This window comes from Cyanistes caeruleus, chromosome 1 (genome assembly GCF_971803275.1).
Source record: "Cyanistes caeruleus chromosome 1, bCyaCae1.hap1.1, whole genome shotgun sequence".
Taxonomy (NCBI): Eukaryota; Metazoa; Chordata; class Aves; order Passeriformes; family Paridae; genus Cyanistes; species Cyanistes caeruleus.
Window position 1 is genome coordinate 106714712 of NC_141701.1, and position 15900 is coordinate 106730611.

Sequence of the window (15900 nt, forward strand, 5' to 3'; positions counted from 1 at the left end):
TGTTATAAAAACAATATTGATCTATACAATTTCTGAAAACAGCAGAAGCCTCAATAAAAAATACATGGGCTGCTCAAATTAATTGAAATTAAAAGGCAAAATTTAGGGCCAACAGGTGCTGGAAATGCTCCACTCATTTGTACACATGAAAAGAGAAGACAACTAACCCTCCAATCTCAGTGATAACATCCAAATGACATAAACTCCACCATTTACATAAACAGACATTTCAGGTTCCATGTAAGTACTCAAGTAATTTCAGTTCTTTTTTTTTAGCCTTTGATTTTTCCACCAAAAATGTAAGGTACCTATACACTTAAGCATGAACCCACATGTCCATAAAAGTACATTCAGAATTGTAAATGGCAGCATTTACGACACTGATTTGAGAACATTTTGTTCACAACACATCTTGCAGTAGAGGAAAATGCATGCAAATTAATATGCTGCTTTTTAAAATAGCTAATAAGATTTATTATTTGCTATGATAAATTCTTTTCATGAAATCTTACAAGATTTATCTTTTAAAATATATTTTTCTACTAAACCTACCTATTCAGATTTTCAATCCTAAATGCTAGAAAACACCCTCTGCATCCTTCTCATACTTATTTCAAAGATGTATCTACTCCACTATTTTCACTAATTATGCTTAGCATCTACTCCAAGCATTGAAAATAAATCTACATTCCCTGTTTCTTCTCCAGTCTTTATACTGTTAAAAGGATTTTTGATCCCTTAAATATGATAAAGCATAAACACACGTAGACAGCACTTTTGTATACCCTGAGTATCAAATTGGTAGCCACTGAGTAAAAAACGCATTATAGATTTAAAAATTCTGTAAAGCTACTGAAAGCACCCTCTAGGAAATATTAGGCATGTTGATTCATATTAGTCTTTTCTTTGTTTCCTATATAATTATTTACATCAATGCTGGTGTGCATTTATTTACTATTTCAGCACAGAAAAAAACCCTCACCTAAGGACAACAAAATTTTTCTCTCAGGATCCATAATCATAATCTGAATCCATAATCAATAAGTGGTATTGACCACTAACTCACTAAATGGTTATTTCACATATGTTAGGGACAGATGAAGTTTTAGTGCAATTCAGAACTCTCTATGTGCAAAATTCATATCTCACTTTCTTCACTTCTTTCTTTCCCTTGTTCAACTCAAACTGAGACAATTTCAAGTCTCAAACATCTCAGAAGACTGCAGCTTGAGGAGAAAACTGTAGCTACCCAAGGTTCAAATTACTTCCTTATGCCCCTGCTTGGGCTTTTTTTCCTACTATCCTTGCTTGGCACCAAAATTCTATGGAACAGTTAATAAAACTGTTCAGAAATAAAACTCATCTTCTCTCAGAAAATTATCTGTAAAAATGCATCATTCACAGTTGCTTTATTAACCTAGGCCAGATTAAATATCGCATTTCAGGTTATCACAAGGGTTAAGTTACAGTCTGAATGTACCTAAGCTGCTTCTTAAAATTTGCTGTGCAAAAGTGTCCACACACTTCCCATATCCATGCCTGTTCGTCCATTCTTCATTTTTCTTGACCTTGAAACAATCATTATCTATAACCAACAAGTTATATTATTATCTATAACCAACAAGACTACTTTCTAAACCAAAATTACTTTCTGCTTGGCCATGATTTCTTCTACTGTTATAATTTCGACCTCCAAACTCCTTAACAAGTCCCATTTAATCAGAGAATGCATAGATAAAATTTAATTAAATGCTATACAAAAACTACAAACCTTAAACAATTCAAGCAACACTTGTCACTGATATTATAAAATTGGTTCTAATGGAATCCAGTTTGGTAAAAATACAGTGCCCAAGATGAACAATCAACCTTCTTGTGATGCACATATAATTAAATTAATATGCCAGTGTAAGCTTCCACACAGAAATATGTCTGAAAACAGAATTTCAATGAGGGAGAACATTCAGCCTATATGAATAAAAAATTTGAAATGCAGGAGAGATTTCAACAGAGAAGCAAAACCCAAGCCATTAAACAGTGCCAGCGAGGGGAGGATGATACATTCAAAAGGAAACACAAACTGGGGTTCATGGAATTTTTCAGACAGAATGAAAACAATGTAAAAATGGGACAAAGAATGAGAAGAGTCACATAGTTCAATCACATGGAGTAGGATTTGGTACAGGACACGTTTGCAACAGTGTTCTGAAGACTGAAAATTCACAGGCTTACTTTCTGGGATTTGAGTTGAATAAGATTTGCAAAAGCCCTTAAAAGCAACTTTGTTCCTTTGAATAAAACCCCAAAACTCACATTAGTCTTGAAAACACACTAACTCTCGAAGCATGCATTTGAACCACACACGTTTTATTCCTTACAATTTTCATTTAACCCATTTATGTGGGGAATGGGTGGCCTGAAAGAATTTTTGGAAGCCTTATCAGAAGACATAAAAAATACAGATACTGGGAATAGGAAATCTTATAATGAAAAGCATGACACATGGCATGAAACCCTGAAACCAGTTTCCCCAAAACATCTGGCTTTCTTTTGTGGGATTTTATGTCCATAATAATAAATAAGTCAGGTTTAGGAGTGCCAGTTTATTAACTATTTAAGAATGTCTAAGGCACAGCAGCTGCCTGGATCTCACAGCATGTCCAAATAGACCGAATGTTCCCTGTTGGTAACAGTATATTCAAATACAAGTATTACTATTATGGATTGATACTAATAAACACAGGTTTAATTTTAAATGAGGTTTAAAATCCATTTCCTTCCCTTACCATTTGTTATTTATTTTTTAGCTACTGAATATTCCTGGACAGTTAACAAAAATCTTAAACATTTCATCACTTTGCAGTACTGTTGAAGGTTTCGGATGTAAAAGTACAATATTTCTGAATTAAAGTCACTTTTTTGGAATCAAGTACATAAATACATACCATGTCTGTATATTTTTCTTTAGAAACTTTCATTTTAGTTCATGCCTTACAACTCATCAATTTCTATCATCTGCTCTGAGGCTGAGGAACAGTAAAAGAACAGTCTTTTAATGTCACCTCTCCTACTTCTTACCCTCTTGAATACATTTTTCTCTCTTATGAGCCCATGAAGATGATTAAAAAGACAATATTTTCAATCTGGATTTATTTTGAAAATTTGTAAACTCCATTTCTGAAATTAGGCAATCTTCACAAGCAACTGATGATGTTTTTTGGTCTTTTGGGTAATCATTTTGGATTAGGTCACTAGGAATTTTCTTGCTTTAAAGGAAATCTCTGGGTAGCAGGAGGACAGTCGAATTGTTAATAAAACTTGTTTTAGAGAATAATTGTACATCAGGTATAGCATGGAAAAGGAAAAGAAGCTAACAGTAGAGTTGTGAGTACTCTTTGCTAAGAGCCAACAGCTATAAACGGTTCTCACAGTCTATTTATCAGGTTTTTTAGGTACTGGAATTTACTTAACTGCTTCCAGTAGCTTGAAGTAAGGAAGCCATGGAAGAGAAAACTCCTCAAAAAAAGCTGCATATAATCACTGTAATGATTGAAAAATGAGATGGGTTTTCTGCACATGGCATATAAAAAGACAAATACATAAGTACCTCTATGTTTGCAAAATATGCATATCTCATAAAATATTCCAATGTCATTGACTAGACTTCTCAAAATTAGAAACAAGAATGGAAAAACATGTGGCATATTCTGGGGACCCAAAAAACATGTTGAAAAAATGATACCTGCCTTCTGCCTGTGGTGAGACTGAATCCAATCCAAGGAAAAGACTTTGAGCAGTATGCTACAGCATGCATTCTAGGATTTGGCATATGAATGGAATTCTTCTAAAATTTTTGCTATGATATAATGATGTCAATCAAAACAATTCAAGCCAAAAAGAAAGTAGTTTTCTTTTACAAAATATTTTAACCATCTGGAATTTTTTGAAAATAATTTTATATTCCAAAACACAGCCTGTATCAAAACTAAGTTAACTAAATGGAATTTTTCTTGTCCTCCAAGAATTATCAAATAATAAAAAAAAAAAAATTCCTTTAAGATTATCAGATCCAACTGTCAACCTAACACAGCCAAGTCCATCACTAAACCAGGTCCCCAAGTGCCACACTTACATATCTTTTAAACACCTCCAGGGATAGTGACTCTACCACTTCTGGCAGCCTATACCAGTGCTTGACAGTCCTTTGAAGAATTTGAAAGAAATTGAAGAGTTTCTTCTGAACATCCAATTTAAACCTCACCTGGGCACAGCTTCAGACCATTTCTCTCGTCCTATCATTTATTACTTGTGAGAAGAGACTGACTCCCACCTTGCTATAGCTTCCTTTCTGGTAGCTGTAGAGAGAGATAAGGTCCTTCATGAGCCTTCTTTTTTCCAGGCTTTAGCCCAGCTTCCTCAGCCACTCCTCATCAGATTTGTGCATCAGGCCCCTCACCAGTTTTGTTGCCCTTCTCTGGACTTGTTCTAGCACCAAAATGTCTTTTTTGTACGGAGAGTCCCAAAACTGAACACGGGATTTGAGGTGTGGCCTCACCAGTGCCGAGTAAAAGAGGACAATCACTGCCCTGCTCTTGCTGGCCACACTATTGCTGATACAGGCCAGGATGTCATTGGCCTTTTTGGCCATCTGAGCACATGCTGGCTCATGTTCAGCTGCTGTTGACCAACAACCCAGGTCCTTTTCCATGTGGCAGCTTTCCACTACTCTTCCCCTAGCCTGTAGTGCTGCCTGGGGTTGTTGTGACCCAAGTGCAGGACCCAGATCTTTGCCTTGTTGAACCTCATGCAATTGGCCTCAGCCCATCACTGCAGCCTGTTGGGATCAAGCTCTGTGAAGTTTACTTGATACCTGCTCAGCTAGCCACTATTTCAGTAAAGGGAGCTCATGCTCCCTGAAGGGCTTGCTAGATATTCACCTCAACCTCCTCATCAGAAATGCAGAAATGCCCACCTTCTCCAGACCAGCTTACAATCTGCTTCCTTAACTTATTTCAGACAAAACAAGTGAGCTTGACTTAAGAATTTAAGCAGTAGGATTTTGCTAAGTAAGGTCGTTTTGTTTGAAGCAGTTTAGACAGCATTCAGAAATTAGCTCCACTCACAAATTTAAATTGTTGCTAATCTCTGACAAGGGGAAAAAGAGGGGGAAGAGGGAGAGAAAAATAATGCTTATCTGTGAGAAGGTTACAGATTATTCCTTTCACTGAGAGGCAGAATAAGAATGTGTGTTTGTGATCCATTAGAAAATTGCACTTGTGAATTCTTAAAATGTATATTTCAGGGAATAGAAATCTTTGGGAATGAAAGCCTGTCCGGATTGATTAAGTCATCAGACGCAAAGTGTTAGAATTGCCGGTCTTGTTTCCCTGTTTAATCTCTTGTTGAGGAAGTCCCCAAGGCACTCTTTAATTGTGTTTATACAGCAAAGCAATGATATATCACATGTGGCAGTACAAAAATATTTTCATGCTGATTCTATAGGTTTGCATAACTCTGATTAAGGTACTTTTCCTGTTTTAACTTTACAGCTTAACGTTCAAATTTAAATTTGAATTTAAAACTGAAGACTTGCAAAATTTGCACTTACACAATTAAAGAACACCTTAAAAAATGACACTTGACTTAGTTTCATTCTTATTCCATTTTCTTTTACATTATATAAGATGTCATACAAATGTTTACTGTGAATTTCTTTCACATACCTTCACAAACAAAAGCAAGTCTGTTCCCCTGGTGATCACCCATTCAAGCAGCAGGGCACACAAGATTAACTGCAAGCCTATGCAAAGTCTTAATTCCCAGTATCTCTTAAGAAATGCAGACTGCAATACTTTTCTGTTTTACTCACTTGTCACAATGCTTCACAGTTTCCAAGTTCTTTTTTGTAAAGCCTGACAGATGTATAAGATCTGAAATATTTGTTTTGGTTTTTGTTTTGGCTTCTTAATAACTGTATAATTCAACATTGTTCAAAAGTCTTGGGTGTGGCCAAGAAAAACCCTCTAATGGTCTCCATTACAAATGGAAAGGCAAGTAATTCAAATTGGAATCTAAAAAAATTTACAAATGTTTTTGAAAGGAGCACCAACTAAAAACTGTTTTCTATTGTTTGAGTAGGATGAACTACATTGGAAGCTGCTAAACCAGATAAAAAAAAAAATCCATTCCCAATAAATACTTGAGTTTGTACTTGTGTTGAAGCACTGTTATGTAAAAAATGTTAGGATAACTAAACTGCAGCCCTACCCCCAGTAGAACTAGTTTGAAGAAGGATAATTTGTTTGGTTTAGTTCCCCATAAACAGGCTCCATACACAGCATTGTAGACTCCATACAAAACATTGATTTTTGCAAACAAGGAAAAGGCATCTCAAGCCTCAAAAGTAGAAACAATTATGTAACAAATATTCCTAAAAGGATCTCAGGTTTTGTTTGTGAAGTTGCAGCTAACAGAGCACTGTGACATCTTGTTTTTATCTATTTTACTCACAAACATACCCACTTTTATCTACGTACTGTATGTATAAATGTTTATGGATAATGCTACATACTACACAACCACTTGTGTAGTATGACTGAGACTTCAAGAGCATTAAGTATTGTTTAATCTATTCTGAATTTGAGTAATAATGAGAATCACACCACATTTTCTAACAGCTAGCATATATAACATGTATATATTTTCAGATATGGTTTTATCACAGACAAGATACATAAGCAAGTAAAAGTTACTCAGGTTCCTATAGATTTTGCTGACTTTAGGATCACATACAAGACAGGAGTTGGACCTCCTATAAATTACAGGCTTTTTTCAGTTTTAGAATACATTATTTTCACTAACATTTATGGAGTTCAAACAAGCAGCTAACATGAAACACTTCTGTTTGAATGATCCCATACAGCCTGTGCAGAGAGCTCTAAAAACTGCCATGAGTATTACACACCACACTTCTGACACAACAGTAGGAAGCTATCAACAGTTAATCCCAACTGGTTTCTACCACTGCCAAAAACACCCCTTAAAGTAAGATGTCCTTATTTGTGTGCATACCATGTTCCACTTTCATACTGTGACAGAACGTATCAAAGGCTTTGCATTATTTTTAAAAAGCAGTTTAATAAAAGCAAATGAGCTACCAGCTTTTTTTAAAAAGAAGAGTTCTTGGCACCCAAATTCCATTACATTTCAAAGGAATTTAAGAGCTCAACTCCCTTAAGGTCTTTAATGTAGGTTAGCAGCATACCATTTATCAAAACAGTGACTATTTGATCCCCGCTTGTGTAAAAAAAAGATAGGCACCAAGAGGCAGCTTCAGCATCCTAAAGTTGGTGATTTACATATATCAATTTAACCTTATATGTGGTGCCTCCACAGTCATTACCCAATAACTACTTTATTGCTTCCTGGCTGGGGCCTCCTCCACTGTACCAAAGCCACTAAATAATACACTCAGGCTCCCACATCTCTTCCACATCATGGGTCTATCACTGGATCACTAACCCAGCAGTTGTCATCCTAGGATGGGAATAGTTCTGAAAAATTTGACTAGACCAGGTATGACTTATCTTTCTGAAACAACTCAGTAGAATTTTCATAGTGTACTATTAGATCAATTGGGTGCACCTAAACCAGTTTTTTTAATATATCCACTGCACAACTGTAAAAATACTCCTAGCACTGCACACTGCCTCTGAGGGAATGAGATATTTCAAAAGTGGATGCTCTCATGTTTTTCAGGATACCTTCATTCTGAGCCTAAGCATGGATGGCTCTCCAATGCCACCTAGGCAATTTTTCATTCTTCAATTCAGCACCTCTTTTTACACTGTGTAGGAAAAGCAGCTGCCATTCTTATTGCCCAAACAGTAAAAGCACACAACTTTTAGCACAAAAGCACAGAACGGGAGGTAACTATTCCCTCAGTGTAGATCAGCAAGAAAGAAACTAATAGCAGAACCAAGAGGCTGACCTCATGTTGTTTTGTAACATAAGCACTTTCCACCCAAAGGGCAAAAGTCAAGGAGAGTTTGATTGTGGAGTCAAAATAGTCCTACTGCTCTGTTATTTTAGCCTCCCTTTCTTCCTCCAGATTATTCCACTCAACATAACCTACAGCATTTAGTGATAAACCTGCTGGCACACAATTTATAGAGAAACAACACTTGACACTCTTTCAGCTACTTATCTTTTTAAGCAGTGGAAAGAAAAAGACTCCTACTATATATAGTGACTCCTTGGTGTCTAGCCTTCCCCTCCACCCCCAGGCCTGTCTTTGGTATGCACACAGGACATGATGGTTTTAAGCACAGCAACAGAGAGCAGTTCACTTTCCCAAAAGGACATAATAGATGCTTTTTCACAGCTGAAGGCCACTTGTAATGCATGGTTGACTGTGAAAAGTAACTGTGAAGCAATGATAAGATCAAGTATCTTTGACCATATTGAAGAACCCAAAGCCATGAAGTTTATGCCACTAATTGAGAATTAGGATATACTTGCATGATGTACAACCAAATCAAAGATTATCCCATTATAAAAGTGATGTAAAGCAATAACAAAAGCTTTTTTTTTATAACTAGCCAAGTATTAGAGGAGCAAAAGGGAAACAAAAAAATTGGTAAGTAGTAAGTAAACTACTTTCCTATTCTCATGAATCTGGAAAACTTCAGCGGCCAATGTGTGGAAAAAATTACAGAAAATGTGAAAGATATTTTCTACCTTGTCAATTAGTAGTAAACATTATTTTTCCAAAGCAACGCCTCTAATATTGTATATTATTAAACTACACAGTGCAAAATTAAATATTTCTGATTCTATAAATAGGCAAATTAATGTACAGAAAATTAAATATTTGAAAAGTTGTAAGCAGCACCCCCAGCACTAATTCAACTAATCAAACATTTCCAAATCAAGTTTTTAGAATATCAAACTGTTATTCCAGTACTGATATAACCAGTTATCAGAAATAAGACACTTTCCCCTCAAAATTTAATTTGTAGGCCAATGCTAACCCCCTTCTCAGATTGGAGACATAGCTTTTTATGGAGTCATGCAAAGGTCATATGAAGTGCTGCATTTGAGCTTCTTTATTTGTGCCCAGTAACATGAGCAAGAAAGAAGGTAGATTGCAATTTGAAGGATTGCAAAAAATCCCAAAAAACCAAAAACCACAACCAAACCAAAAAAACCCACACCTACTGAAGCCTGAATTCTGGGAAGGCCAATTTCTCTGCCCACTATTTTATACATCTCAGACAAAAGCAAATGTGTTCAAATCACCATTGATGTGCACAGGAAAACAACACTTACTAATGCACAGAGAACTCTGATTTAAACCAGACAAAGCAGAATAGCATTGATTTTGCATAAAGAAACAAACTCAGAAAAGAGTAATTTGAAATTCATCAAAATTTCAGAAGTTTCAAAAAGCTCTCTGTATTTTTCCATTTGTTGCAACTTGGTCAAGAAAATAAGAAAAAAGGCTGTCTTCCATCTACTACAACTCTGCTTCTGTTATAGTTATTCTTTTATCTTAACCAGCTTGTATATGCTTATTTCCTAGACAAAATAATATATATTTTTTTATCAGTTACAAAAAAAACCACTAAGAAGTTACACAAAAACACATGGATTTACACATCTCCAAACTCTCTAAGATAGAAAAATATCAAAAAGAATAAACCAGCTAAAAGAACTGTGGGCTCTGCATGCCTATATGGGGATGACACAAGTCCATAAGAACCAATCTTTGTGTAACAGGCTGAGTTTTGAGAACTGAAATTTCCAAAATGAGTGGTGTTCTGTTTTTTAAAATGGGAAAATGGATCATGTTTGAGTTAGAAAGCTACAGATGACATTCTTTTTTATTCTGCAGTTCATAAATGTGTCTATAAGGAAATGTGCTTTTTTCTTTTTTTTTTTTTTTTTAATTTTAACTAGCTTTTAGACAGTAACTCCCAGGTGGTTTCAAAACTCAATTTGTTCACAAACTATGCTCAACATATGGTGACTATTGAAGTTGACCATAAAAAAAAATTAATCACATTAAGTGCACTTGAGAAAGATGTTGGCCTTCTAACCAACATAGCATAGAACTTTCTGCAAGTGTTTCTGCAGCACAGATCTATCTGCTTTTCATAGCTTTCTATGACATATTAAAGGACAAAACTGAGCAAGGATAATGTTATCCTACAATCAATTGTACAAAAAGTGAACCTACAGACAGTGGCAATAACTGGCTTGGCTCTTACATCAATAGGAGTATTCTTGTGTGCTGTCCATGCGCAGGCTTTGCAACTATGAAGAAAATAGCCAAGGGACTCATTTGTATCCGTTTTTGCAGATGATACAATTTAATATGAGGATCCATGGGGTGCATAACTGTAAATCTTTGACTGAAAATTACACATGGAGACAGAAAGCAACAGAATTATTGAAACAGTTTGAGCCTAACAATGAACATCTCAGAGCTCCTACAGCATCAGTACAGAGTGCCAAATCCATAAATCACTAGCCTGAATGAAAATGAAAATGCTTTATTTGTGTAAAAACATGAGAAAGGATGACTTAATTAGAGAACAAAACCTTCTCTTATATCCAGTTGATTTATATGTTTTTCTCATCCATGAGACAAAAGAATCTTGCATTACATTTCTCTGCAATAAAGGGTATGAGTTATCCTTCACTACCACAGTAAGCAAAAAAATACATAGAAGGGCTCAGGAAAGTTACATTTAATGATATCCCTTAGATAGTCCATAAAGTAAAACAACACATATTGCCATTTCATTAATCCCACCCGTCCTAACTCTGCAAGTATATCAAAAGGCAGACAGGCTTACCAGTACCTTAGCACAGCTTTAGCAGAAAGAGATGGCCCTGAGTCTCCTACTGCTAAGCAAAAACATTTTATGGTATTATGTAAAGTATTTTACAAAGTTTACAGAACTAAATAATAAGCTATGAATTAATACATTTATATAATATGATCATACTTTCACAGAACAGAAACATACGTTTCTCTGTGCCATTTCATCCCACCCACAGAACGTCTCACTAATCTGAAAATCCTGCCTGTCTGTGGTCTATGTTATGCTGAGGCTGGAGATCATCAAAGCACAAGCTGTTTTCAGGACCTAGAATTTCATATTTTTCTTTTTCTGAGTTCAGGCTATTTGTACAGCCTGCCTGCCCAGCAGCAATGAGGTCAAGCTCCTTCAATGCCTCCTTTCTTATCAGCACTAGTCACATCAACATTATAGAGGCAGGTGAGGTCAATAAGCCCCATGGACCAGGCAGCATGTTTAGTTTTCCATATTTCAGGTGAGTGAGCCTAGGATGTCTCAAAGTTTTCTCTTAAAGGCTGTGACTGTGTAACACTAGAATTGAGACTAAAGGGGAACACCTAAGCTCAGATGGCAAATATGGCCTTCTCTGCACAGCAGGTGCACACAGAGATTCTGTATTACCATTCTCCAGTAAGGAAAATAAAATTCTCAGGTCCCTAATATGTGAAGCTTAAAGGCAAGGATCAAACTATCTTAGGCATTATACTACTATACATGAAAGCAGACAGAGCTAGTTCCACCTGTGTTCCTGCACCACTATCTATGGCATAAACCTACAGAAACATCTAAGCTTAAAACACAAGGTTAAGATGTGGTGAGTGGAATTTAGGTTACCTAATGATTTGATGGAGTCAAGTTTCTCCACAGTGCAATTAAGAAGAGCTTAAATAATAAACAAAAGTTTGTAGTAACAGCTATTGGTGTCTTACTAGGATTTAGGCAGCATGTATATCTGAGCAAAGCACGTGTGCATTTACCTTCTCCAGTGCCAGCCTAGAGGACACACCATTTTTTGAAGAAACAGGTTACAGGAATCAGTTCCTTTTTGTAAAACTGAATAAAACCCACACTGTGCTCCTCCTAGAATATTAAAATGCCAGGTTGTTGGTGATTTTCCTCTTTTAACCTCCCAGTCCAGGACACATTAGGCATTTTATGGCTTCCAAAGCACAATTTTCCCAGAAGCATTATCGGAACTGAGCTTTTACCACCTCCCCCAAAATGAAGTAGTAATTCAACAGTAGAATAGTAAGGCTTAAAGCATGCTGAAATCACTGCTTTGCATGCATATTAATGCTGTCCCCTTGTATTTCATTGTCTTCTCTATTTCCACTTCCTCCCTTATGCTTTGTTTTCTGACTGAAAGCTCGGGCACAGGCTGCCAGGCTGCCCTCCGTTTATACAGCACCTACTATAACAGGGTCACAGCCTATGAAACAAATTCCAGTGCACTTAAACACTATAAACAACCACAGCCAACAGGCCTGTCAGAGCAAATTAACGGAGTATGTTTTGGTGACGCATGATTCCCAATGGCTTCTTAAGCAGTTTCTCCTCCTGATTTATGAAATCATCCAGTTTTCCACAATGAACTAGATGGCTGTTGGTGAGAATTATTGAAATTCTGCTTGACTTTTGCAAAGCACTTTATAGGCAGATCCTATGCTGGTGCAAACTAAGACCTTCAACAGCACAACAACAACAACTTATACCACCGTCTGCCCCTTCATCCACACTGACCTCAGCCCTCCTCATAAACACTCCAATTTCAAGGGTATGACTCAATACACATTCATATCTGAGCTCTCAGTCCTGTGGAAAAAAACATCTATTAGGGTAGGATGCTACAGGATATAGCTACACTAAGTGAATCTTTCTGCTCTTGGCACTGCACATACCTGTAAGTAGCTCTACAGGAGGGTGACAGGAGGGTGGAGCTGGGAAAGGGAAGATTGCAACTCAATCTGCACTCCTCAGCTATCAGCAAAGCCATCCTCATGTTTCAACCATGAGACAGAAATGGATGGAGTACACAGGACCTCACTGGCATTTAGAAGATTTTTCCCAGCAATAGCTGGTGGCTACAGCTTGGTCTAGACACGAACAATTTAAGTTTCCTTGTAACCCCTGTGGGAAATGTCCAGCTGTGAAAACTGCTGGAATTTCCTGATAACCACAGCATCCTGCCTTGTAGTTTAGAATAAACAATGTTGACAGCGACAGTGTGCCAGAAGTAGACTTTACCAGTTTGCTGCAGAAACAGGGAACTTCCACCTACTTTTCAGTTTTTCTTGTTACAAGAACTGATATACATATCATGAGCCATTCCTGCTACACTCATTCCCATTCCCGCAGTTACATGAGTGAGTACAAACAGAAGAACACAGAATACACAGCAAAGCAGGATTATTTCAAAAGCTTATACCCATTGTTATATACTCTTGTTTCTTTCACTATAAGAAATTATGACAAATTCTATAATCAGTATTGTCTTCAACCAATTTTTAGAGAGTAATTACAGTAAACTAAGATTTCATGTATGGTATAAAATCACGCATGGGGAAAAATAATATTTATATACCTCTTTTAACCCAACTTCAAACTATGGGAAGCCATGTAATCAGCTTTTGACTGTTCTTTTCAAATCAACATAGACTCTGGATTGCATTGCCAGAAAGATCAAGAGATATAACTTCAAATATACATACCTCATCTCTGTACACACTTTAAAAAAAATTATTACTAAAGATTATTATTATTGTTGTTATGTTTTGAAAAACTAGAACTCAGAATTTTATACTACACTACTTTTAGCCACATCCCCACCTTTATGTAAAACATTAAATATATGTTGAAACTGATTTTATACACTGGGAACAAAGTAACACACCACAAACTAAAAAAAAATTCATGTCACCTACCCAAAAATAAGCTTGCATTTCTTAACATGTAAAACCCACAGAATTTCAGGAGGGTTTGTTTTCTCCACATGACTCTACAGATAAGTGATCAGCTCAAGTGTCTGCATGTTCAGCCATCATTTGACTGAATGTGGTAACATGAGCATTAGCCACTATGCATTGTCTGTCCTTCCTATCTCAGGTATTCAAAATTTCAAAATTTGACAAAACCATACTTTAGGATTCCAGGAAACTCCTGCATATACATCCACCCAGGCTGATTAGCCTGCAAAAACATAGTGACAACTATGAAAGACAAGTTCAAAGCCAGGTCAGAAGGTAACAAAACTCCACGTGAAGAAGGATCAGTTGAGCTCAGGTGCTTTCTCTATGATCAAGCGACACAATATCGCGTCTCTTTCTTTAGGACTATGCTCAATTCCTGCCTCTCTTTTTTCAAACTAAGCTTCAAAAGCCAAATACAAATATCAAGCAGCAGATTTGCAGCAAGTGAATGGTGACAGCAGAATCAAATAGAAACAAATGGACAGGAACATCATCAACTGCTTCTATGGGATAAGATTTGCAGGTCACCAGCTACCTCTGGTCATGATGGCCAAAGGCAAAGAGATGAACAGAGTTGGAAGATGAACATGTATCTTGATATGGTTGTATCAGAAAAGGCATAATGGAAAATGGAAACTTACTGGCTAGCAGCCAAGAAAAAGAGAGAACAGATATATTCAAACCAGAATCACACTTATGAATGCTTTTAGTTGGATTAAGCCAGGCAGCTCATCTCAAATTACTTTACACTACCACGGCGCTTCTGTGAAGTAAAAATCCAGCCCCCAGTGTCGAAGTAACAGTGCCAGACACACCAAGTCGCTCGTGCCTTCTGTCAGGCCATTAAAATGTGCTATAGGTCTCAGACCTGGTCCAGGAGAAGTAGTTTTATTTGACCACCCGAGCCAGCGAAGGTGGCAGGCAGCGAGTGTGTGCTGATGTCTTGCCACAGGGAGAAGTTGAGTCACTGTTCACTGTGCCAGCTGGATTCCGGCACGAGTTTAATAAACTGGTTCACTGCAGTGATCATGCCTGGTTGCTGCTGGCACCAAATGCTTTCATCTCTAAATGTCACAGGCAGGTTAGTGTGGCTTTTCCTTTTTCTTTTTTTTTTCCAGTAGGTGAATAAAAATATAAAAATGTAGAAATTCCAGCTACAAAACCCCAGCAAGAAAAGAGAACAGGAGAAAAAAAAAAATCTACTCTTGATGTTTGTTGCAGAAATAAACTGGCTCCATAATTCTAGCTCCACATTAAAATAGGGACAAAAATAAGCCTGTCCTCTGTGGTCAGTCATAATTGCTGAAATCTTGGAATTATTTTCTGTGCAATCATTCTGCAAAGATTTTCTTGGAATGGGTCAGGGAAACATCAAGCAAGGTGGTAACTTCTTGTCAGACAACCTGAAGAAACATGTCCAAGCAAGTGAGAGGTAACCAACTTACCACTCGCCAGGAAAGCTGCACGTATATGCTACTAAAAATTCTCAATAAATGCACAATTGTAGTACCCATTGCTTGCTTAATTCCTTCTCTGGTCGGGATTGATCAATTTTGAACTCTATCACACTTCAGAAAAAGAACTAATCTCTACATGGGTATAAACCCTATTGAGACCTTTCAGAGCTTTTTAACCAGATATTAACAATCACATTACAAATTACCTCATCATAAATAGGAACAAGCAATGTCAACTGCAACATTTTCAGGAGGAATCTTTAAATCTTAGTACCCAAGTAAGCTGAAAAATATGCTTAGTCCTCACTGCTCCCAAAGCTTCCAGGAAACAATTTAAAGCCACCCCAAAATGTTTGTCACATCCAAATGTTGGCAACAAGTAGAAGAAGGACTTCTATAAAATTTCGGGTTATCTGTTTTGCTGTGTCACACACAAGAAAGGCCTATGATAAAGAAAACTAAGGTGAAGGATTATTTTTCATTCCTCATCTATCAGGTTGCACATGTCTACTGACCATTGAACTTATTTGCAAGGGCAGCAGGGAACAATAACAATTCTTCAACAAAAAAGGAAACAGAAGAGTTATAGAATCACACATAACCCTCCCC

The 15900-nt window shown here is 36.8% G+C and overlaps 1 protein-coding gene across 19 annotated transcripts in view; it reads right to left on the reverse strand.

The window, feature by feature from the left end:
• Window positions 1-15900, reverse strand: part of BBS9 (Bardet-Biedl syndrome 9) — a 291318-nt gene that overhangs the window by 62281 nt on the left and 213137 nt on the right. For 3 of the 19 annotated variants that reach the window (XM_086847697.1, XM_086847667.1, XM_086847625.1), the window contains one exon: window positions 4262-4355. The exons of the other annotated variants lie outside the window; for them this stretch is intronic. In XM_086847697.1, the coding sequence (XP_086703823.1) occupies window positions 4303-4355 (53 nt within the window). In that variant the 3' untranslated portion in view covers window positions 4262-4302. The remainder of the gene's footprint in view (window positions 1-4261; window positions 4356-15900) is intronic. 19 annotated transcript variants of the gene reach the window in all.